The following is a 26971-nucleotide window of genomic DNA, read 5'->3' as shown; positions in this document are numbered from 1 at the left end:
TTATTCCTTGAGGGATTTTTTTTTTTTTTTTTGGAGCTCTATATAATTTGCTAATATTGCAAACACTCAAAATGTCATAAGATAAAAAAAAAACAGCTCAGTATATAGCCAAGACTTCAGAGACGCATTTGTCAAAAAATTATGCTTGTTTGAACTCAGTTTTACAGGATTGTCATCATAACAGCATGTACAGGACATAGACAGACGCACCATCTGATGAAGAAAAGTAGATCATAAGCAAAGTTATTTCCATTTATATTTATGAGTAAGATGTCACACAAGTAACCAGGGTCTGCAAACTGGTTACGTGTTCAAGGATAAAATTAAACATGCTTTTTGTCACACAACTGTGTTAAATCTTCACTTATAGAGGTAGTTTGCATCAACCTTAGATATCCATTCTCAGTTTAACCCCCCCAACAAACACAAACACACACACACAAACTTACTTGGTACAGCAGCCAAGAGAAAAGGAAGTGAGGCAAAACTTTCAGGAATTAGACAGTGGAATATGGTCACGTTATCACGCAGCATAAAGAGGTAGATAAAGATCGAGACAGACTGAGAGCACAAAAGGACATTTTCACAAAAGGCTTCTGAAGGTGGTCTTGCACAATAATCTATACAGAGAAAAGAATTAAAAACAGTCAAACATTTACCTGCAGTAAGAGTATTTCAATTAGCATCTGTCTTAAGAATAGATGGGTTGGACTGTACGAATGCTGGTATGTCAGGACAGTGACAATGACCTGGGTAGATATATATATATATATATATATATATATATATATATATATATATATATAAAAAATCCTAATTCCAGATGATTAATTTGTAATTGCACTTTGCTTCCTCAGTAACAGAGTATAGTGGATTTAGGCGGATCTCTCCAAATTCCTTCTTAAGGGAAATTTGTAGTTAACTTGATGACATATTTGATACAACTTCAACTGAACAGGCAGATATGAAAATCTAAAAAGAACAAAAAAACACATGTAAAACATGAAACAAATGTCAGTTTATCCTTTGCCCTTGCAAATACGATCAAGAATTACAAATAATTATGAATATAATTATAGACTACATTAAGAAAACCTTACAATGGCAAGGCCATTTGTTTGACCCCCCCCCCCCCCCAAAAAAACAAAAAAAACAAAAACAAAAAACCAACATGCCATCTGTTGATAGTGTCGGTTTAAGAGAGAAAATCTGTGCAGCAGAGTCCATTCGTCACCACATAGCATTGATATAAAACCTCTATGTTGGGTCAGGAAACAACTTAAGATTTACTGACAATAAAAATGGTATTGCACAGATAACTGTATGGACAGAGCTCTACATTGCTGGAGCCAGCCCAGTTTGTGAAAAACCAGATGCCACAGACTGCAATAGATGATGAAAAGGAAAACCAAACTGTGCACCTTTAGCAATGGTATGAGAACACCACCACCAGCAGTCATTGGTAACATAAAAAAAAGCTGGTACACTACAAACTGATGGCTCTTTTGTAATTGATTTACACCATGAAATACTTTCCCTTTCATAGAAACACACAGAACCTAGGTGGGTGAGAAGTTCTCTGAGACACTGCTCTGGGGTCTGCTTTGCTCTTAAAAAAAAACAAAAAAAACCAACAAAAAAAAACAATGGGAGCAGCACTGGTAAGAAAACATATCACTCTCACGCTTTAAGTTACTGTTATGGGAAAGTCCACTGTGCAGCAAATGATTCCAGATGCTCATCTTGCAAAAAAAATGCACACCAACGTTACTGTGCTGAAAGTAATGCTGACATTGAAAAGACTGTTAGCCCTTCCACATGACTGTGCCTGATCTGCACCTTAAAATTCATGCCCAAACACAGGAACAGTGCTTGCATGTTGCAGTGCATTACAAATGTACACTCAGCCTGTAACAGTATCTGCACTGGAGATTTAATACATGTCTTTGTAGATCTCCTGTAGTAGAGGGTGCAGTGAGGTCTCCGACTCAGTCTTTTTGATCTTTTGGACAAGCTGCGCATTCTCAGTAACAAGCTGACGGAGGTCAGCCATCTTCTGCAGCAGCTTGGGGAAGAGGTAGACAGAGTCAGAGTGGTTAACGTGGAGGTGGAGGTCCAGAGCCTGGAGGATGTTCTCCTGACTCTGCTCCACCTGCTTTACGTTCATTAGTCCAGGACGATCTGGGAGAAGGAACAAACATACAGCTTATGAGGCTTCACAATTCATCCTGAATGACTTAAAATTTAAGTTAAAACAAGCATGCACATTTGTGCATTGAGCATCCCATTGGTAAGTTGTATCAAGACATTCAATTCCCCCGACCGCATACAGGGAGAGGAGGAGGAGGAGGAGAAGGAGAAGAAGGCATTGCTCTGTCCACATCAGAGTCAGACAAATTTCTTGTCCAACTGTTTACAATGCTTGACGTCCACATTTTATTTTTTATTATTATGTGTGTACGAGAAAGCTGCGCAGGTTTGTCCAATTCTGCAAGAGTGTGAACATGAAGACTTGGAGAGGAAGTGACTTCATGTTAGAAATCTCAACAAGATCACTCTGGGGTGGATGCAGGACATTAAAGCAGCTAGCACTGCTAGCTGTTAGCAACATCTCTGATTACCGGCTTATTAACAGTGGCTGGAGAAATAAAAGAATCAAAACACACAAAGGCGACGACGGCAATTGATGTTTAATGACCATCACGTGGAACTTTGAAATATCTAAGCCTACGAAGCCCTGTCAAGAAAGAAGCAGCACCAGACAGCAGGACGACATTCTCCATGATTACTGTGCACCAGCATCAGAAACATGCAGTTGTATTGCAAGATATGCATTTATTATTTGTTGCTTTGTTTGCCCAGTCTGGTTTACACCTCCATCTATGAATCCATTTTCTGGACCCACTTACTCCAACTAAGGGTTCATGGGGGGGGGGGGGGGGGGGGGGTACAACCTGAACAGGATGCCAATCACATTGGTTTACACTTATTCAATGTACTTTTAATGCAGGCTACACCAGTTAGAGTGCAACTGGAAGAACAGCTGACTGTAAACCTCTTCAAACACAGTAGGCCGGATATAACTACATGCGGTAGGCAGAACTGGCTTAGTGTTGTCTTGATCACTTTGGTGGATAAATTAGGAGATATTCACTGAGGTATGTGTTTTCATACTATATTTGGAAATAAAGGCAACACCTGGCCTAGCATGCATCACCGTGCCCAAACTCCAACCTGTGCAAGGTATATTCTAGTTGGATTATAATCCATCAACATTACAGGGTTCTTCAAATGTTTCAGAAACTCCGCCCCCCTGGTGGACAAAATTAGAACTGAAATCTGTACAACGTCAACGTTTTCAGGTGACCTTGTGTCTCAAGATTCACCTCGATGCATGAGGTCTTTGTTAAGATATCATCTGCACAAGGTTTCAGAGATTCTGCTCCCATGTGGCCACAATTAAAATTTAACTACAATACAGAATCAAATGGGAATGTCCATGTCAAATGTGGTGAAACTGACAGATTTTTTTTTCAACTTACAGTATCATGGGTACTAGAATTGGTGATGATGCATTGTGGGAGAATAAAAAAAAAAAAAACTGTCTCACCTCCACAGAGAATAATTGCAGCAACAAACAGGGCCAGGTCACTGTCATCCAACTCCAGGGCATTGAACTTGACAGCAAACTCAAACTTGGGTTCCATAATCTCATTGAAAGGCTTCCTTAAGCTCCGCAGGAACTCTCTGGTCACGAAGCCTTTACCATTTGCCACCAACAGTCCATCTTTGTTCATGAGGGAGGGTAACATGGCAAAAATAGCCTCATGCACACCATATTTTAGTAAAGTCACCTGTAGACAGTACACAGATAACTGCATTACTACATGCTGACACAAACATAGGAAATCACCTTCATACATCATACTGACAGGACATACCTGGTCATTAAGGAAGAGGTCCACAAACCCTGGAATGCACTTAGCAAACTCTGTAAGCTCTCTCACTGTCTCCACCGTGGTGCACTGGCAGCGGTAGAACACATGTACCCCGATCTCCTTGGTCAGGGGTGCCCCAGGGACTAACTGGCTCCATACCAAACCGCTTTCTGCCTGCCAGAGTGTGTCCATATCATAGATCACAAATGGCTAAAAGAAGGACAAGAATCCAGTTCTGGTCAATGACCATTTAAACTTCAAAAATACAATAAAGAAATATATGAAAATCAAGCTTTTATGGTTCTCTTGTGGCAAGACGTAATTAATGATCATTTGTTTTTATCAACCTGAGGCTTCCAACCAGAACAAATTTAACTGTAGTCTATGTACACCCCTCAAACTACCATCCATCAAAAGCATAAAAAGCTAAATTTCTATGACAACATATTCCTGACTCAATAATGATCACTTATTACAGACTTCCCTGTACTTAACTGCCAGTGTATTTTTATTTTTATACAGGTGACCAGTGAATTTTGTCCATTACAATCAAAATCAGTTTTATGTATAAAAAGGACAAAATCCGTTACATATGTAACTGATTAATTACAGTCAGGAGGTGCTGAACGATCTACAGGGAATCCCAGCACCAATTAGGCTTACATATTTCTTTGATTAAATGACTGACTTTGAATCAGGACCAGCCTCATTTAATGACTGGGTCAAAACTTCATCTGGAAAAAATAACCACCTACCTTAAAGAAGCGCCAGGCAGTATGTGCATTAAATAGATTACATTTGGTCAAGTCATTCTTTTTTCTAAGTCAGCTGTGAAGTGGTACCTTAAAATCCTAAAGCCTTATTTATTCTTCTCCAACTCTGTGGCCATGCAATGAGGACAATGTGTATATGACCCTTTTAAAGTTCTCCATTGCGTCTTTGTGCAATTTGCCACAATAACAGTGGCTTTTCTGGATTAATTTGTCCGTCAACAAGCTTCACTTCTGTATACAATCAACCTCCAAACCACCGTTACGTGTAATTTTCCTCCATGAATTGCAGGTCATTTGAGCATCTTTTTCTGACTTTGTGTTGTGAAGTTGGCCATATGGGGACTTTTCTGCGAAACATATTTGATCCATGATCAAAATGTAATCAGTGTGCGCACTGCAAAAACTTAAAATATGACGGGAGAGAAAGGAGTGAAACTGGAAAAGTGACAAATCGGTTGTCTTTTTTTGGCACACACAGAGATATGTGTGAAACTTAACACCATATTACAGTGAAGGCAGCAACCAGTATTTTGTTAATAATCACCGGCCTTGAATTATGGCCTGATTCACTGATGTGCCAGATCTGAACACGGTTTGAAAAAAAATAAATGCTCGGTTACTGGGCACTTCCAGACTGCTCTGTCCGGTACATGAGAGGGGTTCTTAATTGGAATACATTGCGATCGGACAGGACATTTTGTCCGGATATTTAAATGTAAATATCGAAAACTATGCTGCCTGCTTAAGTGAGTGGGTATAAGAGTGTTTTCACATGATGTCACAAACTCGAAAGTTGTCCATCGCAGCCATACTTCGCTTTCCCTTCTGTTTATACCGGCATCTAATTTTAGCGTTCACATGCCGTCAGGGTAAACCATTATTGCATCAGCGGCTGCTGCAATTGCTCAGACAGTGAGATGGACCTGCGTTATTATAGACTGCTGAAGGTGATCAGGAACCAGGGTGAAGCTTGGAAAAAAAAACTGTGAGAATGTAAAAGGTGATTTTCTATAATATGACCTCTTTAAATGATCTTAAAATATGGATGCAAATCATCAGGAATCAAACATTTTTATACTGTTTTAAACCTGCAGGAACTCCGCTGTCAATTAATGATCATTAAGCCGAACAGAGCGTGTCGCTAAGAGCACAAACTCCCACATTTGAGATTTAACAGTGACAGTTATTAAAGCATGTTAACACTGGTATGAAAAGTACTTAACATGCATCTTACCTGAATGTGTGGCAGAGCAGCAAGAAACATTAAGTGGGAGAACAACAAAGATAATCCGTGCGCTGTGGATGTGCCGACAGAGTTACTTTTCCATTTGTCCTCCACGATCCATGACATTTTTTGTCAGACCCAGCCACGAACAAACTGGTTATAGGCTACGCATCCAAGCTTTTGTAGTTTTTTCAAGTCCTCTGACACGGCTCAGTGAAAATAATAAATAATTCACGATGTCCGTGCATATAACACCAGGCAGCAAACTCTCACTCTCCAGCCACACAGGTGATGGCATTTCATACAGATCTGCACCACCAATTCATTTCATCTTCATCTCATAGCATGACTGTGCTTCCCTGCTGAGTCCATCTCTATAGCTCATGGCTGTCTCACGAAGTTTTGTGAAGTTTTTGCAAACCTTCGCTATCGGAGAAAGAACATATGCTTCCACTATCTATTGTTTTCTCGCCAATACTGCCAAGATGGCCAAAACGGCTGGCATGGCCATAATTCTGACATCAGTGAAAACGCTCTATAAACCTGAACCTTACCGAGGTGCTGCTGGTTTTGCCCATCAGGATGCTGCGGGCCCTCTTCTTGGTCATACTCAAATTTTTCAGGTAAGCTGTGTTGACTTGTTTGGCCAAGCTCTTCAGGTCTGAGCCACCAGGTTTGCAGAGATTCAATTCCTCTGCAAGCAAACCAGCCACAAGCTTCTTCCTCTCTGCCTCAGGCATACGTCCATATCGGATAGCTGAGCAAACAAAAATAACAAGAAAAAAAGAACATGAAAATATTTTTGTCAGTCATCTCCACTGTCATGTAACCTAAGGACAGTAACATTTAGACTGGTTCCATCAGGAAGAGAGACAAAAATTATTTGGAATAAGCATATTTGTTGCTCAGATGAAGTTCAACACAATTCTTAAAAGCTCAACTCTGATCACTACATCACCCCATCATTCCAGTATTGGTTGATACAAGGAATAGGATAGAAAATTAACGCTTTTAAACATAATTCTTTTGCTTCAACATTTTCTCCATTACCATCATGAGACATTCCCAAAGACAGGCACTTCTGGAAGCGGCAATATTGGCACTTGTTGCGATTCTTCTTCTGAATCTTACAGGAACGTTCACAGCGGTCATATTCTAGTTTCATCCGCACAGTTCGTCGAAAAAAGCCCTGAGTGGAAAAACAATGCAACAGGTTTAGCAACTGCAGTGAACAGGTTAAAACCTATTATATGACTTTATCATTATTAAACTCTGCTATTTTATGATAGGGCCAGGCTGCAGGATTTTTCAGTGAAGAATGACCATTAAACTAAGCAGTACCTATGCAATACAATTTGCACATAGTGACACATGATCATACAAAACGCATCTTTGAGAAACAAAGAAAAAAAACAAAACATTTGCAACACACAACCAATATGACACCAAAACAAACGCTGCCATTTTAATATGTTTTTTATGTGGCTATAGTTCATGTTCATCCAATGATTTGCACAGAAGAAAAAGAAGAAGAAAAAGAGATTGTCTTAAGTATTGTGATATTTGTTTTTACAACATTAAAATTGAATTGATATAATTAAAATTCATTTGCTTCATTTGAATATTTCTCAATAGGTGATGTGGAAATAAGTTACCGCTTTTACCCAGTAGAGGGTGAAATGTATTTGTCGTAAATCAAATTCAGTATTACCACCATTTTAAAAAGATGTGACAAAAATAACAGCAAATAGCCACAGATCACCTCAATACAATATGCACCATCACCGTGGAGTTTAAAATCCAAAGTATGAAAATACGAGGTCTATTAGAAAAGTATCCGACCTTATTATTTTTTGCAAAAACCATATGGATTTGAATCACATGTGATTACATCAGACATGCTTGAACCCTCGTGGGCATGCAAGAGTTTTTTCACGCCTGGCGGTTACGTCATTCGCCTGTGGGCAGTCTTTGAGTGAGGAGTCGCCCACCCTCTCATCGATTTTTCATTGTTTAGGAATGGCTCAGAGACTGCTGCTTTGTTTGATCAAATTTTTTTCAAAACTGTAAGGCACAACTGAGTGGACACCATTCGATAAATTCAGCTGGTTTTCGGTAAAAATTTTAACGGCTGATGATTTTGGTCTGGTAGTGTCGCTTTAAGGATGGCCCACAGTGCCTGACGGCGATCTGCGCTTCGAGGCGGCAGCGTCTCAGCCGTTTCAAGTTGAAAACTTCCACATTTCAGGCTCTGTTGACCCAGTAAGTCGTCAGAGAACAGAGAACTTTCAGAAGAAGTCGGCATGAGGAGTTTATTCAGACATTCCATTGTTAACGGACATTTTGTAATGAAAGAACGTGCGGGCAGAGTCGCATGTTGGGCTGGACCTGACCGCGGCGGGTCGCGACAGGAAAACACCTCCGTTGGAAACCTTAACGGACAAGTTGGAACATGCCCAACTGTTAAACAATTTCTCAGTTACTCACTTGTTGAAAGCCATCAAAAGCCGCCTGAATTTTACAAATGGTTTTCAACACGGAGGTGTTTTTCCTATTGCGGCGCACACAGATTTGCCGAGTCATCACGGAAACGACTTGGCGAATTTGCGCACACGTCTTTCATTACAAAATGTCCTTAAACAGTGGAATGTCTGCATAAAGTCCTCATGCCGGCCTCTTCTGAATCTTCTCTGTTCTCTCACAACGTCCTGGGTGAATTAAGCCTTAAATTAGGATGTTTTCAGGTCGAAACAGGCCGACGATGGCGCCTGGAAGCGCTGCACGACGTCCCGCTGCGTGGGAAGTCCTTACAGCGACAGAAACACCCCATAATCTCTCATCAGCCGTTAAACTTTTCACCGAAAGCCATCTTAATTTCTCGAATAGTGTCCACTCGGATATTCCTCACAGGTCCAGAAAAAATGTTGATAAAGCAACGTGCGCCGTCTCGAGCAGTGTGTGAAACAAAGGAATTCAGCCAAGAGGGCGGGACCACATCTCACTCAAAGCCTGCCCACAGGGAAATGACATCACCGACACGCGTGAAAAAACACGCATGCGCACGAGGGTTCAAGCATGATTGGTGTAATCGCACGTCATTCAAATCCATATAGTAAAAAATAAATAAATAAATAAAAGGGTCAGTTTATTATCTAATAGACCTCGTATATTAGCATTAACATACTGCCCCAAAATATAGAACTAGCCATGGCTAAATCAGTATGCAAACTAACCAAACATCATGGAGCATCAGCAAGCTAACACAGCCTGGATGAAACACCATGCAGAGAAACCACAACGTGACACAAAGTCAATTTCCCCATTTTATACTGTCGTAGAAAACGGGCTCACATCTTGGGGTGAAAGTTTAACAGGCATTTTGGTTTAACATTTTATTCTTTATCTTATTTCCTTCCGGCGCTTGTCACACCTGTCCCAAATGATGATTGGCTGAACACAGCCAACACAACCTAATCATTTGTTTAATAAGGGGAAGAAACAGAAAACCAGTAAGGCCAGTGTAAACATCCAAATGAACGATTCACTGAGGGTGGAGCTGTGACAAATCTTATTTATCCTGAGGGTTTTCTGCTTCAAGATGTGGCTTGAAAAGTTCTGTGACGCAGGCAGTACTCCCTCCAGTGGAAGCTGAAGGGAAATACTTTTAATGTTTGCAAATTTTGCCCAATCTCAAATCAGGCCCCCAAATCTGCACTGAAAATCCTGTAGTCTGGCCTTTGTGTTACATAAACTCCATTACCTTGCAACCCTCGCAGGCATGCACCCCGTAATGAAAGCCAGAGGCCTTGTCACCGCAAACTTTACACTCCACACTGATTGCAGACCCGGTAATGTCTTCTCGACCAAGACGCAGCTGTTCTGACAGAGATGGTGATGAGGTGAGGGACAGATCTGTGGTGGGGGGAAAAAGTAAAATAAACAAGTAAATAAACGCACGACTGCTTATCTATCATTGACCTACAGCATGGTCTATAGGTGACTCATCTGGTGAGTACACAGGCTATGCAAGAACTGATTTGTGACACGGGTCTGTGCATCATCATACAACAACATGAGGTGGCACCAGTGGATTAATGGCACAACGAGCCACATCATCTCATCACAATATCTCTGTTCATTGAAGATACCATAAAAAAGGCACCCATGTTCGTTGTGAATATTTTATGCTCACCCACATATGAACTCCACGACCACCATGGATCACTCTAAGCACAACGCTGACATCAACAAACAGCTTGTCCAGACAAAGCCATACACACAGTCTGCCATCTGCCCAGCACAGTGTGAACTAGGATTCATCCAAGAACAGAACATTTCTCCAAAGTGCCACATACCATCGAAAGTGTGCATTTGCTCAGTTAAGTTGATTATCACGATACAGGATGCAGACACCAGTGCAGACAACAAGCAGACGGATGAACTTTCCTGAGACAGTTTCCAAGAGTTTGCACAGAAAATTTTCAGTTGTTCAAATGAAATGTTGCATCAGGTGTCTAGGTGCACCAGATGTCTGTGTGGCTGGTCTCTGTTGATCTCTGGTGAAGAAGCCAGATGTGGCAGTCCTGGGCTGCCTTAGTCTGTAGTTGTGAAGCTGGTTCAATGTACTGATAAGTCCACAGAAAAGATGTTTGTTATGATATAAGGAAATGAGCATTCAGTTCACTAGCAACATCTCTGGTGGACAATCCTGCGGTCACCATCACCTGCATGCTCCCACAAAACTTGTGACATCTGTGGCATTGTTTTGTGTTATAAAACTGCATATTTTAAAGTGGGCTGTTGTTGTGACCAACCCAAAACACATCTGTGCAACTAGATTTGCAAGCAAGTATTACAGGTCCAAGTACCCCTGGCATCATCGCACAGCAGAGCTGCCCCAAAAGATGGGGACCAAGAACTAAAAAAAAAAAAAAAAAAAAAAAAAAAAAAAGGGGGGGGGGGGGGGGGGGGTAAAGCTCAGGATGCTATTGTACAGAGATTAAATACATTTCATTCCCAGGGTCTGAATAATTTGTATGCACAAGATAATTAATTTTGGCAATGCACATGACTAAGACATTCACTCCTAGATCTGTTGCTGTACCCCATTCAGCAGCACCAGCACCCACCACATCGCCGATTGCTTGATAACTAAAGTTCAATCAGGAACTGTGTCACAATAACACTTCTGTTTCGCTAGTTAGACTGCTAACATCTTGGCAAGATGCCTTTAAGATCACCTCAGAGATATAATCTGCGAACAAAAACAGGGTTTTTAGATTTAAAATTGGTTATTTCTCATTAACTTTCACAAAACATAAGACAAAAATGCTAAACATTAGATTTATACCAAAATACAGCTGCCTGGGATTTATTCTACCATCTTGGATTACTTTATCAAGAAACCGGTGACAGTATATCATGATGCAGTCAGGCTGCCTTCACTCGGATTGTGAGCTACCGATTCTCATCACTGGATGGTCTTTGATGAGTGATCATGGATATGGTTTGTATATACTTATGTAGTAATAACATGATTTTATTCCAGACCCTGTGGTTGATTATTGGCCTTCCATCTATGGTCAGCACCCCTCCATTTCATTAGCAGTCCTCAGCAAGCTTCAGGCTACTAACCATGGATGGAGGTCCAATACTCAGGCATAGCACCCTCCAAAATCAAGTTGCTCTATCATTAACACAGAATCATTTTCTGTACCAGCTTACTCCAACTAAGGGTCACAGTGGGACTGGAGCCAATCCCAATTTGTGAAGAAATAGAAAAAATATTTTACTAAATCTTTTACTTCAATTAAGGGAAAATGGAAGTGAGAAAAGATGGTGCATTAATATTTTGTTCATTGTATCTTTTTTAACAAATGTGAAAACAATGTGTGAACAACAAAATGCTAAAATTGCAGTATTTTTCTTGTAACCAAGTCTTGTTGACTTGTCTTACCTGTATAACTGGGTGCTGCGCTGTTTTGTTGGATGTCATCATTCTCCTCCTGGTCCAAACTCTCAGTCTCTTTCTTGTGCTGGTTTATTTTCAGTACATCAGCGGTAGACACTACCTCATTCTCCTCCTTGTTCTCCTCATCCTCACTGTCCCCAGCCTTCATTTCTTGTAGATCCGTTTGTTCTGACACACTTGTCCGCCCACAGCAGTCTGAACCGCCAGACTCTCCCTCTGGTGCCATCCACCGAACATCCGCTGTGTCTTGTGGGGATGTTGGCTCAAAGTAGCCATTTACCCTTTCATGTTGCTGTGTGGCAGTTTGCTGAAACACTTCCATGGTTAATGTTCAAGCTGGCTCAGCTGCTCCCCTCCTGTCATGTCGCCATCATAACTCCTCAACTGAAAATAGAGTAACTTGTAAAAAAAAAAAAAAAAAAAAAAAAAAGTAAACTGGTTTAAAAAAAAAAAAATCAAATCAACAAGTATATAGATTATACTCACAGCAAACATAAAGAGCACAACATTAACTGACCTCATCATCTACCTGGCGCTGAGAAGATGATGAGAGGCTCTGTGCAACTCACTTACAGACCACAAAATGCTCTCCTCTATTCTCGTGAGTTGTTACCAACATTGAGACCAGTACTTCAAAACATGAAGTGCATCCCAAATATTCCCCTATTTATGTAAATATGTGTATTAGATGATCACTTTACAGGACATCATAAACACTGTGAAAAGGAGAGCAGTGCTGACCTTTGGCACTTTGTTTATTTAAGTACCGTGATCTGAGGCAGGCGGTTGTGTTTGAGCAGGCAGGGAATGTCCTTGACAGTAATAGGCTTACAACATGTTATACACACACTAAATAACTATGACCCGATTACCTCAGTGTTGGAAGGAATAATAATTTAAATTAATCTGTCTTTTAATCACTTGTTTAACTACTAAAATGTCAAAACATATGCACATTTGCAGACATACATTTGCATACAGTTCGGATAACAATTTTGACCATTTTTGCTACTTGTAAATACAATTTTAGCTTTAATACACTGAGATTCTCACTGGATCAGTGGTTTACATACAAAGATGAATCCTCTGAAGACCATGGAAGTATCCAGAAATTGCTGAAATTACAGTGGTAGCCCTCTTACAATTGGTGTAAAAACATGTAACAAGATATGCAGTCACCAGCGTGACGCCACCCCCAAATACTCATTCCACTGTCGCAATATAATGTAAATATATATATATATTTATTTTTTCATTCCGGGGATTGCCAAACATCAAACTGAGCGTGGATGGCTATGTACTTTAAGGAGATTCAACCACAGTGCACAAATGAAGGCTAGTGGAGAAGCTTTTCTTTGTATGTGAAACACCTGAGACACTCTGTGCATGGCACACTCCAGCAGCATGTGCGCTCCAGCAGTGTGTGCCGCTCTTGCTACGTCTCAGCTCAGAGGACCAATGCAGAGGTGCACAACAGCACATCAAGTTTCAACGCCGTGCAAAGAAATAATTCATTTGAGACATCAGGAATGTGTTCCCCTGCATGGAGATACACAGCAATACACTGAGACATTGCAATCCATGTGCGGACACTCCAGTATAATGTCCCGGAGGGAGATGCTATGTTGCTGAGCACAGAGCTGCCTGCTGCCCATGGTGGTACATAGCAACATAGAGTTTTTACACCATGTGCAGAATAAAAATAAAAATGAAATATCAAAAAGATGTAGATCCCTGGAAATATTCAGCCACACAAAGAGGACTCTTAAAAAAAAAAAAAAAAAAAAAAGACTTCTTGACATATGACAAATGATGGAGGAGGAGAGTGCAGCTGCTTAGAATTATCAACAGATGATAGCTGCTTTGTTAAATCAGCAGAAATGTGCTGTTACTCTGCCCATTAGTGGGAGATGGCTTAGTGGTTAGCACTGATGCCTCACAGCAAGAAGGTCATGGGATCACATCCCACCCTTTCTGTGTGGAGTATGCATGTTCTCCCTCACAATCAAAAATATGCTTATTTAGGGTCTTCTCCTTTCTCTGCCCCTGACCACAGCAGCGTGTCTACGTGTCTCTCTCTATTGCTCATCAGACCATTGTCTTTGCCAGTTACTTCAGTGACCCACCAGATAACGAACTCAGAAGTATACATGTTTGTGGGCACGGGCCGGGGCGGAGGATTAGCAGCAATCTTCCATTCCAGCTTATTAATTAATCAAAAACCCAGACAGAGCTTTAATTCATTTGAAAGCTTGACTCTTAGTCTTGTACATCCAAATTGGAAGTCCCAAAAACCAGTTTTATTTGTTATTATCTATCGTCCACCTGGTCGTTACTGTGAGTTTCTCTGTGAATTTTCAGACCTTTTGTCTGACTTAGTGCTTAGCTCAGATAAGATAATTATAGTGGGCGATTTTAACATCCACACAGATGCTGAGAATGACAGCCTCAACACTGCATTTAATCTATTATTAGACTCTACTGGCTTTGCTCAAAAAGTAAATGAGTCCACCCACCACTTTAATCATATCTTAGATCTTGTTCTGACTTATGGTATGGAAATAGAAGACTTAACAGTATTCCCTGAAAACTCCCTTCTGTCTGATCATTTCTTAATAACATTTACATTTACTCTGATGGACTACCCAGCAGTGGGGAATAAGTTTCATTACACTAGAAGTCTTTCAGAAAGCGCTGTAACTAGGTTTAAGGATATGATTCCTTCTTTATGTTCTCTAATGCCATATACCAACACAGTGCAGAGTAGCTACCTAAACTCTGTAAGTGAGATAGAGTATCTCGTCAATAGTTTTACATCCTCATTGAAGACAACTTTGGATGCTGTAGCTCCTCTAAAAAAGAGAGCTTTAAATCAGAAGTGCCTGACTCTGTGGTATAACTCACAAACTCGTAGCTTAAAGCAGATAACCCGTAAGTTGGAGAGGAAATGGCGTCTCACTAATTTAGAAGATCTTCACTTAGCCTGGAAAAAGAGTCTGTTGCTCTATAAAAAAGCCCTCTGTAAAGCTAGGACATCTTTCTACTCATCACTAATTGAAGAAAATAAGAACAACCCCAGGTTTCTTTTCAGCACTGTAGCCAGGCTGACAAAGAGTCAGAGCTCTATTGAGCTGAGTATTCCATTAACTTTAACTAGTAATGACTTCATGACTTTCTTTGCTAACAAAATTTTAACTATTAGAGAAAAAATTACTCATAACCATCCCAAAGACGTATCGTTATCTTTGGCTGCTTTCAGTGATGCCGGTATTTGGTTAGACTCTTTCTCTCCGATTGTTCTGTCTGAGTTATTTTCATTAGTTACTTCATCCAAACCATCAACATGTTTATTAGACCCCATTCCTACCAGGCTGCTCAAGGAAGCCCTACCATTATTTAATGCTTCGATCTTAAATATGATCAATCTATCTTTGTTAGTTGGCTATGTACCACAGGCTTTTAAGGTGGCAGTAATTAAACCATTACTTAAAAAGCCATCACTTGACCCAGCTATCTTAGCTAATTATACGGCCAATCTCCAACCTTCCTTTTCTCTCAAAAATTCTTGAAAGGGTAGTTGTAAAACAGCTAACTGATCATCTGCAGAGGAATGGTCTATTTGAAGAGTTTCAGTCAGGTTTTAGAATTCATCATAGTACAGAAACAGCATTAGTGAAGGTTACAAATGATCTTCTTATGGCCTCAGACAGTGGACTCATCTCTGTGCTTGTTCTGTTAGACCTCAGTGCTGCTTTTGATACTGTTGACCATAAAATTTTATTACAGAGATTAGAGCATGCCATAGGTATTAAAGGCACTGCGCTGCGGTGGTTTGAATCATATTTGTCTAATAGATTACAATTTGTTCATGTAAATGGGGAATCTTCTTCACAGACTAAAGTTAATTATGGAGTTCTACAAGGTTCTGTGCTAGGACCAATTTTATTCACTTTATACATGCTTACCTTAGGCAGTATTATTAGACGGTATTGCTTAAATTTTCATTGTTACGCAGATGATACCCAGCTTTATCTATCCATGAAGCCAGAGGACACACACCAATTAGCTAAACTGCAGGATTTGTTGTGTGGGCCGCTGAAGAGGAGGTACTGCTGACCCACCACCACCAGAGGGCGCCCTGTCTGGAGTGCGGGCTCCAGGCACCAGAGGGCGCTGCCGCCTCACAGGAGCAGCCGGGGTGACAGCTGTCACTTATCACCTACAACAGCTGTCACCAATCATCTGATCTGCAGTGGTATATCAGCAGGACGACATCTCCACCTCTTTGCCGAGATATCGCTCTACCTAGAAGGTAACGTACTCAGCTGACTGTGTTGTCTTTTTGACAGTAATCCTTTATTACTTTTGTGCGTTGAATAGCAGACATTCTGCCAACGAGAGGTGGAGGTGGTTTTCCCGCCATACGGATTGCTGGGTGCAAACGCACCCACATTTAACTGTTTTTGTTCCTCGCCAGCAGTACCAGATCCGACACGCGGAGGCAGTGGCCACCTGGGAGTTCGGGACTTGGCGGCTCCAGTATTCCCGGGGTTCGGTGGCGGAGGAAATCGTGTGGTTCCGGTTCTGCTTTGGACAGACGTCTCTTATCTTCAAGCCTGCCCACGTGACACATTCTTGAGAATTGACTTCTTTGTCTATTGTTGTGATCCGTTGTGTTTGTTGTGCTTATTCACAACAGTAAAGTGTTGTTATTTGAGTTCCTCCATTGTCCGTTCATTTGCGCCCCCTGTTGTGGGTCCGTGTTCCTACACTTTCCCAACAGGATTGTCTTACAGACATAAAGACATGGATGACCTCTAATTTCCTGCTTTTAAACTCAGATAAAACTGAAGTTATTGTACTTGGCCCCACAAATCTTAGAAACATGGTGTCTAACCAGATCCTTACTCTGGATGGCATTACCCTGACCTCTAGTAATACTGTGAGAAATCTTGGAGTCATTTTTGATCAGGATATGTCATTCAAAGCGCATATTAAACAAATATGTAGGACTGCTTTTTTGCATTTACGCAATATCTCTAAAATCAGAAAGGTCTTGTCTCAGAGTGATGCTGAAAAACTAATTCATGCATTTATTTCCTCTAGGCTGGACTATTGTAATTCATTATTATCAGGTTGTCCTACAAGTTCCCTAAAAAGTCTTCAGTTAATTCAAAATGCTGCAGCTAGAGTACTGACGGGGACTAGAAGGAGAGAGCATATCTCACCCATATTGGCCTCTCTTCATTGGCTTCCTGTTAATTCTAGAATAGAATTTAAAATTCTTCTTCTTACTTATAAGGTTTTGAATAATCAGGTCCCATCTTATCTTAGGGACCTCGTAGTACCATATCACCCCAATAGAGCGCTTCGCTCTCAGACTGCAGGCTTACTTGTAGTTCCTAGGGTTTGTAAGAGTAGAATGGGAGGCAGAGCCTTCAGCTTTCAGGCTCCTCTCCTGTGGAACCAGCTCCCAATTCAGATCAGGGAGACAGACACCCTCTCTACTTTTAAGATTAGGCTTAAAACTTTCCTTTTTGCTAAAGGTTATAGTTAGGGCTGGATCAGGTGACCCTGAACCATCCCTTAGTTATGCTGCTATAGACGTAGACTGCTGGGGGGTTCCCATGATGCACTGTTTCTTTCTCTTTTTGCTCTGTATGCACCACTCTGCATTTAATCATTAGTGATCGATCTCTGCTCCCCTCCACAGCATGTCTTTTTCCTAGTTCTCTCCCTCAGCCCCAACCAGTCCCAGCAGAAGACTGCCCCTCCCTGAGCCTGGTTCTGCTGGAGGTTTCTTCCTGTTAAAAGGGAGTTTTTCCTTCCCACTGTAGCCAAGTGCTTGCTCACAGGGGGTCGTTTTGACCGTTGGGGTTTTACATAATTATTGTATGGCCTTGCCTTACAATATAAAGCGCCTTGGGGCAACTGTTTGTTGTGATTTGGCGCTATATAAAAAAATTGATTGATTGATTGATTGGATGACACAAAGCTGCACAGGAGGATACTGACTGAGACTGATCATGGTCAGCTACAACATGACTTGGGCCAATTGGAAAAGTTAAAACCTGGACAAGTGTAAAGTCCTAAATATATCAAAGAAGAAACAGGATAACCCATTAAGTGAGTACTGCATGCAGAAAGAATATGGTGCACCGCACAGACAGAGTCAGTTGAAGAAAAGACCTTGGAACTAACTAGAAACTAGAAAATGAACAAAGCCAAAACCCATCAATAAATACGTATGCAACACTGTAGTAGAGATGCACGAGCCACAATTTTTCACTTCCAATCTGATTTCGATACCTGAATTTGGATATCTGCCATATCGATACTTTTCCGATCCAATACAAGAGCTCTGTTTGCTTTAATATTATTATTATCATTATTGTTGATTTTATATGAGGATTTTCTTAAAAAGGAGACCTGAAAGTTCACTCTCAAAGCAAGTGTTAAGAGTAAAAATTAAGTCCTCTTTCTCTCTGTCTCTCCCTCTCTCGCTGTCTCTCTCTCTCCCTCTCACTCTGTCTCGCTGTCCCATTCTCTCTGTCTGTCTCTTCTGCTCAATTTTCAATTTCAATGGAGCTTTACTGATACTGGAAACATGTTTACAGTGTCAAAGCAAGTGTTAAGAGTAAAAATTAAGTTCTCTCTCTCCCTCTCTTTCTGTCTCTCATTTGCTCTCTCTCTCCTTCACGTTCTCTTTCTCTCTCATTCGCTCCCTCCCTAGCATTCTTTCTCTCTCTCACTGTTTTCGTGCTGCCCAAACTTAAAACTTTTTGGAAACACAAAGCCTTTCAACGGTAAAATAAACCTTACGCGTAGCCAGGGGTGAGCCTGGATGGGCCTGGGCCCGTCCACTTGTCAGCCAGGCCCGCCCCATCCAATGAGAAGGCTGAGTCGACACTATACAGTCACCTGTTGTTGCCTCATTGTATTCCTATGATATGGTATTGCATTAGCACTGAGCAACAATTAATAAATTTTGTCAAAAAAATCTGGTTCATCTTCTGTGATTTTTATTAATTCATTTTCAGAGTACAGTGGTCCCTCGCTATAACGCAGTTCACCTTTCACAGCCTTGCAGTTTCGCTGACTTTTTTTTAGTGCAATTTTGCATGCTTTTTTTTTTTTTTAACGGCGCATTGTGTTCTGAGTCCTTATCAGGCGGGCCGGTCACGGCACCGGTCAGCATCACAGCGATTGCTCTCACTGCCTCCGATGTGCTTTCTGCGGGCCCGGTAAATGCAGCAGCGGGCCAATCACACCGCCCTCCTGTCTGCTGTGCGGAATTGGGCCAAATCTGGCAACAGGTCCAGAGACTACGCCCGCTGTTTTGATCCGGATGTTGACCGCAGCCGCAGAGCTCCGTGGCCACCGAGAGAGGACTTGGATTCTTTGCGGGTCCCGCATCCGTACCGCCAGAGGCAGTGAGCGAAGGGAGAGCACGCACATTGTGTTCTGCGTGTGTCTGTTTATAATGTTCTCACCCAGAAGAAAAAAGAGAGTGTTTACACAAGAGAGAAAAGTGAGAAAATGTTAATGCCTGTTTGAGAAAAGTGTATGTGTGTAGTGAGGGGTTTTACAGCCATAAAACATCTACAATAATTGCAAAAAATAGCGCCGAGTACTTTGCGGACTTCGCTTATCACGGGTTATTTTTAGAACGTAACTCCCACGATAAACGAGGGACCACATTTTTCCTCAAATAAATAGTCTTCTGCGGGCCCTCATCACAATGCCAATAACAACATGCACTGTCGAACGACTGTTTTCTACTGTTAATTGGATAAAAACATCCACCAGAACATCCATGTTGACTCACAGACTGAATGCACTCTCCGTGCTTGAAAGAGAACTGACCGAATCGTTGGACTATGATGACGTGATAAGAGAGTTCAACAAAAAAACTCTGTCATCTCCTGCTGTAGCATGCATTCAAAGGATTCATCATATGTAAGTGTGAGACCATTAATTACTTTTTTCTTTTAAATAAGCCTAATTGTTAATATTATATTGCAACTGCCACGAATCATGTTGGTGTCCGTTCTGATGGTTTTTAATTTGGCCGCCGAGCCACAGTTTCCATTGTTTATCAATTTCATAATTTGGCCGCCGAGCCAACCTGTTTTCATGTTGCGGATATATTTTGAATTTTTATTTTAAAAGACTTTACATGACTAAGCGTTGCGTTGCTGCTTGCATTGTCCATGGGGTGCTTGTGTCTGACACTTTGCATCTGTGTAACTGTGCACACAGCGTCTGTGCAGTTGGCTGAGATGTGTTCATCATTAAACTTGGAATTCATTTCTGAAACAATGCCTTATTTAAATACCTATTGACGTTTTGGGTTTAGACCGGGCCAAGTGATGGTCTAGTGGTTAAGATGTTGGGCTTGAGTCCAGAAGATCATGGGTTCAAATCCTCACCTGACTGGAAAATCACTAAGGGCCCTTGGGCCTTTAATCCCCTAGTGCTCCCGGTGTGTACTGAGCGCCTTGTATGGCAGCACCCTGACATCGGGGTGAATGTGAGGCATAATTGTAAAGTGCTTTGAGCGTCTGATGCAGATAGAAAAGCGCTATATAAAGACAGTCCATTTACCATTTACCAAGTAGGATACTTAATGAATACACTTATTGGTGCCTTCCTCAGCTACCTTAGCAGGTAGCTGTAGCTTTAGGCCTGGGGCAGATGTCATCAGGTGGTATCCAACCTTCTCTGGGTGTTTCAGCCCTAAACCACGACACCCTCCAGTTGGTGGGCCCGCAGTGAGTGGACAACTCACTGCCCATCTGCCCCCGGCTTCCAGCTCTCCTCCTCCCTTTTACTCCAGATCCAGCATGAGGTACGTTCTGCCTCCTCCCCCATCCGGCGAGCCGCTTGCTTTTTACTCTGCTCGTCCATCCCAATGGCACTAAGGAAGCTCCATGTAGACTTCGCTGGGAAGCCCCTACACCCTATCTCTACAGGGAAAACCCATGCCTGCCAGCCCCTGTCTCGACATTCTTGGGCCAGAGGTTGGTATTTTGCAGCTTTCCTTTCGTGGGCCTCCTCGCAGCCCTCTTCCCATGGCACCGTTAGCTCGACCAGGATTATCTTCTGGTCTTTTGCCGACCACAGCACTATGTCGGGGCGGAGGGATGTTTGCACCACCTCGGGAAACTGCAACCTACTCCCTACATCCACCCTCATCTCCCAGGAGCTTGCGGCATGAAGTATGCTGGGTCTTATCGTTTTGGTGGTCTGTACAGGCCTGGCTCCTTCCTTAAGGAAGGTGATCATTCTTCCTGCAGTTGTGTGAATTGGTCTCTTCTTGACTCTCTCCCGCTCTATGGTATGAGCCAATGAGAGGAGCACTTTGTCATGGCGCCATCTATACTGCCCCTGGGTCAAAGATATTTTACACCCAGAGAGTATGTGGGCCAGAGTCCCCTTCTGGCTGCACAACTTGCAAAGTGGATCCTCTCTTAGCCCCCATGTGTGCAGATGTACTGGAGAGGGGAGGGTGTCATAGACCGACCGCAAGAGAAAGGAGATGCGGTATGGCTCCAGGCGCCACAGCTCTCTCCACGTGACTTTGCGTCTAGGCAAATCCCATTTTGTCCAGGCCCCCTGGGATCCTTGCTGCACTGCTCTGGCTACTCGCTTCTCCTCCTCCCTGTTCCTCACTTCTGCCTGCACCATGCCTCGCCTGGTTCTCATGTTTGCGCCTCCCCAAGTTTGAAATTGTGCAGAGCCGAAACCTTGTCGATGGACGCATTGGTTGCCAGCAATATCCCGCAACTTCAGGGAACCGATGGCCTGTTCCACAGCTGTGTTGGCAGACCATTTGCGTCCAGACCTAGTTGTAATGCCCACTTGTTTAATGAGGTCATCGTTAGAATTCCTCAAGCTTAGGACAACCCTGCATACCAGACTTGCACTGAATGTGTGTGTGTGCGCGCGTGTGTGTGTGGCGCTGCACTGCAGCTTGCATTATCCATGAAGAGTACTTGTGTCTGACGTGTCGCGTCTGTGTGCTCACTTTGCCAGTGCTGTAGGCTAAGTGATAACGTTGCTTGCGATGTCCAAACGAGGCATACTTTTTCAAACGGTGTATTATAATACCTACACCTTACCTACAACCCCAAAGGTTGAGCCCGTCTGATTTTTTCTGGGCCCACCCATTTTATGATTTCTGCCTACGCCCCTGAAATAATCCTTAAATTTCTAAATATATCATCAGCGACACTCATGCGCAGGATTTTCTTGAAGATTTCGTTCCTTTACATGGGACAGAATCTCTGTTCGGCTGACCTCCTCAGTCGCGATCTGAGCTGGCATTTCACAGTGTTTCACAGCACACCTTTTCAGCAACAATTTAGTTAATTTTTCACAAAATCTGTGTTCGACAAACAGACAATTTGAATCCGAGAGCCGGATGGAAATTTGCCACTACCCGCAGCTAGAACACTGCGGAAGAGAGCTCTATCAAACAGCTCGGCTTCAGAAACCTCCCCTCCTGCCCTCCTCCCGCTTGGCAGCAAACAAAGCACAGAGGAAACAGCAGGAGTTGAGCGGCTTCACAGTGGCTCTTCATGGATAGGAAAATGTTGCGAGTTGGATCGGTATTTTCCGATACTTTAATTACGTCGGTATCAGAAGCCGATCCCAATACTGGATCGGATCAGTCACAACCTTACACTGCAATATGCAGAATGTGCACTGAAGAACCACAACACCAATTCCATCCCTTAAATATGTGAGCTATAATGACAGAATGAAAAAATTTTATCTACCGACTATCTTATATGGTGATACGGTCGAGACATTCAAGATGTTGACTGCTGAGTATGACAAGGAAGCAAAATAATGCTTCACTTACAGTCGTAGTACACGACTCCAGGAAGACAAGACCAGCAGTATGAAGCTCATCACACCACACTGTAGAAATAATTTAAGAGCTCACCAGCTTCACACAGACGGTCATCAATGTCTGAAATAGTTTGTCACTGATGGCTGTTTGACCTCCAAGCACTCCAGCATTTGAGCAAAGGCCTGACCAGCTTTGGGCTAATCTGGAACTAAACTGAAATACAACTTTGAAGTTGCTCTCAATCTCAAACTAAATGTCAAATTTAATCAAAAATCAAACAAAAGCACAGATCTGGATATAGAGGACAAACACAAGGACGTTCCTTCAGGAATTATCTATGCATCCATGTATGTATGTATGTGATACAATATCAATAAAGTCAACTGTTCTTCTATTGGAGATTTGAAATGTGAATTAATGTTTGGCTAAACCATGTAGTAGGGTGCAAAATGCTTTACAGGAGACAGGGTGCATGCACTATGTACACACTAAGCAGTGTTGATCCATGAAAAGTGCAATAGTGCAGGCTTTGGGGGATTAAGTCCTGCCCCCTCCCCCCACGGGCCCCCTAGTGGTTTCAACGGGTCATGTGGACAAGAAAAAGAGGTCTTTATTTAACGTGGACAGCCAGCGAAATAAGGGCTCGAATCCGGATCGCCGGTGTCACAGTTCAACATGCGAACTTTTACGCCACCACCTCCCTAACAACTAACTGTGCCTCGACAAACAAGCACTTTTGTTGTTTACAGAAAGTCTTTATTTATTTATGACGAATACAGTCACTAAAATGTATCAAGTGTAAAGACATAAATGTATTTTTTTAAACAATTCGGAAAACTGATCAGCGACTGATCACCGTTTAATAGACTTCCAGCACTCGACCTGTCACACCGGTTCTCGGAAGCAGAAGCTAACGTTACGACTCACTTATGACTCACTGATAGGACTGTAACTGAGTGCAAACATTTGAGGGATGAAATGACTGCTGGAGTGAACTACCGTCAAACTTTCTAACTCTGGGAGAAAACCACATTCACACTTACAGTGAGTGTATCCGTCGACGAGTGTCAATACAGCTAGCCGACTTAGCTCCTAACCTTGGACGCTGTTCGTGCGGATGACCCACATTCCCGTGTGTAGCTTTAAATAACGTCAGTCGACTTGTAAAGTTTTCTTACCTCCCAAGAGTGCTGTTGATTCAGTACTCCACGAGACTCTGTCCCGCCGACTGAAATAAACACGTAGCGAAAAGTCCCAGTAAAGCCTGTTGACAAGTTGAAGTCAGCGGCAGGAGTTAGCTAGCAGCAGGCGCTAACGTCACATCGCGAATCCAAACTTTGATTCGGGGCCTTCGTGAAACACCAAGCTGATAAACAGCTGCGCTCAAAACAAATGACTTATTTGACACATTTTGCCATATCAGATCCTGATAAGCAGGGCGAACTGATAAATCTTTCCAACTCGTTCGTGCTGCTTGTTCCCAGGTTTTGCTTCTCTCCCTCCCACGTCACATGTCAGCAAACAGCGCCCTCTACAAGTAAACAAAACACACAACATCACACGGGAACTGTTTTTTTCGGGGGGGGTGATCTGCCGGCGGCAGTGTCAAGGTCTCTAACTGCTGAATAACACCGCTCTAATCTGCAACATAAGTGCTTCATTCTGTAGTGGGATGACTTTTCCACCCTTGTCATGGTCATATCTGGACAAATGTCTATTTATTTTACCAGAGTTAATGTGCTGGCTGGCGTTGGGAAAGCAGTCAAAACAATAAATTAATAATATATTATAATAGAATTGTGTTAATCTACATAATGACTGAAGACATAATGATTAACAAGATCAGAGATTTCTGACGTCCACCAATCCAGATCCGGATCACCTCCAAATGGAGTCTTCCATGCCCTAGTCCTTTAAAGCCTATATATAAAGTGAAATCTTGATCCAGAATCCGGATCCAGATCTAGATCACCTCCAAAATTCAGTGGAGTCTTCTGTCTTCTGTCTCTGTGGTGCAAATTTGGTGAGAATCTGTGAAGTAGTTTAGAAGTAATCATTCAAAGCCTATATGAAGGGAAACCTTGATCCAAAATCTGAATCCAGATCCAGATCTGGATCACTTCCAACATTCAGTGGAGTGTTCCATGCCCTAATATCTATCTCTGGTGCAAATTTGGTGAGAATCCATGAGGTAGTTTTGACATAATCCTTCAAAGCCTATATATAAAGTAAAATCTTGATCCAGAATCCGGATCCAGATCACCTCCAAAATTCAGTGGAGTCTTCCATACCCTAATGTCTCTCTGTGTTGCAAATTTGGTGAGAATCCGTGAAGTAGCTTTGAAGGAATCATTCAAAGCCTATATGAAAGGAAACCTTGATCCAAAATCTGAATCCAGATCCAGATCTGGATAACTTCAAAAATTCAGTGGAGTGTTCCATGCCCTTATAGTTATCTCTGGTGCAAATTTGGTGAGAATCCGTGAAGTAGTTTTGACGTAATCCTTCAAACCCTATATATAAAGTAAAATCTTGATCCAGAATCCGGATCCGGATCACCTCCAAAATTTACTGCAATTTGATGAGAATGTGAAGTAGTTTTGACGTAATCCTTCAAAGCCTATATAAAGTGAAACTTGGTCCAGAATCCGGATCTGGATCATCTTTTAAATTTAATGGAGTCTTCCATGACCTAATATCTGTCTGTGGTCAAAATATGTAGTTTTGATGTAATCTTGCTAGCAGGCAGAATAAATAAATGCTGATGATTTAATCACGTCCTTGGTGGTTTATTTATTGTGATTATGATTGTTATTAGTCGTAGTAGTAGGAGTAGTAGTATGAACTGCATTTCTGTAGCACTTTTACATCTGAAACAGATGCTCAAGGTGCTTTACAGTGGTGCCTCACATTCACTGATTCATGCACAAACTTACATAGCTTGTCAGTGTGTTGCCATGCAAGGCGCTCAACTACACACTGAGCGCAACATCCATCCATCCATCCATCTTCTACCGCTTAGTCCAATTAAGGGTCGTGGGGGGCTGGAGCCTATCCCAGCAGTCATAGAGCGCGAGGCGGGGTACACCCAGGACAGGACGCTAGTCTGTCGCAGGGCCACAAATAGACAAACAAACACAGACACACCCACACACAGACACCTACGGACAATTCTAAAGATTCCAATCCACCTAACCCGCATGTCTTTGGATGTGGGAGGAAACCAGAGCAAACACGGGGAGAACATGCAAACTCCACACAGAAAGGCCATGGGAATTGAACCCACAACCTTCTCGCTGTGAGGCAACAGTGCTAACCACTAAGCCACCGTGCTGCCCCTGAGCGCAACAATGTAATACTATTCATTGTTGTTTTTTGTTGCATCTCTCGATGGAGAGGAAGATGGTCCTTTGATTGATTCCCAGATAGGATGGTGGACCTAGAGATGACTACATAGATCCAGTCTTCTTGACTCACACTGTTTCTGACAGTTGATGCATGTGGTTGCTGCAGGAAGCTTCTGCCACTCAGGAGCTTGTTCTTTCTCCTTCCTCTTTCTGCTTTTCTCCTCTATGTTGTTTGTCTACATTTTTTTCAAAGACTTCCACTCATGTGTGGATCATTACTCACCAGCTGGCTCTGTCCCTCGCTTGTCCTTTCCAGGTCTTCCAGTCGATGGAGCAGCTCTTGAGGTTGTGTGTCAGGAGGTCCTTGTAGCGTTTCTTCTGTCCTCCTCTGGACCTGTTTCCTTCACTCAGCCGGGAGTAGAAGATCTGCTTGGGAAGTCGGTTGTTATCCATTGTCATAATGTGACCCACCCACCAAAGCTGGTTCTTGATGATGACACACTCTATGCTCTGGAGCTTGGATTCAGCCAGGATGCTGATGTTGGTATGGAAGTCTTCCTATATGATGTGGAGGATACTCCTTAAGCAGCATTGGTGGAATCACTCAAGGACCTTCAGGTAGCGGCAGTAGGTCGTCCAGGTCTCAGAGCCATACAGCAAGATTGGCATGACAACGGCTTTATAGAGGAGGAGTTTTGTTTTATGTTGAAGGTCTCTGTTGTTGAAAACATGGGTGCGAAATCAGCTGAAGGCAGTTTCTGCATACTTTAGTCAATATTGGATCTTGTCATTGATGACGGTGTTTGATGACACATGGCTGCCCAGGAATGGAAAAAGAGTCATGTTCTCCAGGACC

The 26971-nt window shown here is 42.3% G+C and overlaps 1 protein-coding gene across 2 annotated transcripts; it reads right to left on the bottom strand.

Moving 5' to 3' along the window:
- Nucleotides 1–1641: 1641 nt before the first annotated feature.
- Nucleotides 1642–24287, bottom strand: ppardb (peroxisome proliferator-activated receptor delta b). 2 transcript variants are annotated; one of them, XM_034172315.1, is made up of 8 exons: nucleotides 23947–24287; nucleotides 11893–12306; nucleotides 9697–9848; nucleotides 6987–7125; nucleotides 6491–6693; nucleotides 3942–4148; nucleotides 3611–3854; nucleotides 1642–2181 (listed from the first exon to the last, which is right to left on the bottom strand). In XM_034172315.1, exons 2-8 carry the CDS (start codon nucleotides 12227–12229, stop codon nucleotides 1934–1936), a joined length of 1530 nt encoding a protein of 509 aa, XP_034028206.1. In that variant the 5' UTR covers nucleotides 12230–12306; nucleotides 23947–24287; the 3' UTR covers nucleotides 1642–1933. The 2 variants fall into 2 exon arrangements, with proteins under 2 accessions (XP_034028206.1, XP_034028207.1); XM_034172316.1 differs by having other exon boundaries at nucleotides 11893–12291.
- Nucleotides 24288–26971: the final 2684 nt, after the last annotated feature.

Source organism: Thalassophryne amazonica, chromosome 6 (assembly GCF_902500255.1).
Source record: "Thalassophryne amazonica chromosome 6, fThaAma1.1, whole genome shotgun sequence".
In the NCBI taxonomy this organism is placed as follows: Eukaryota; Metazoa; Chordata; class Actinopteri; order Batrachoidiformes; family Batrachoididae; genus Thalassophryne; species Thalassophryne amazonica.
The sequence above is the reverse complement of the archived record's forward strand: the minus strand, read 5'-3'. Positions and strand labels throughout refer to the sequence as shown.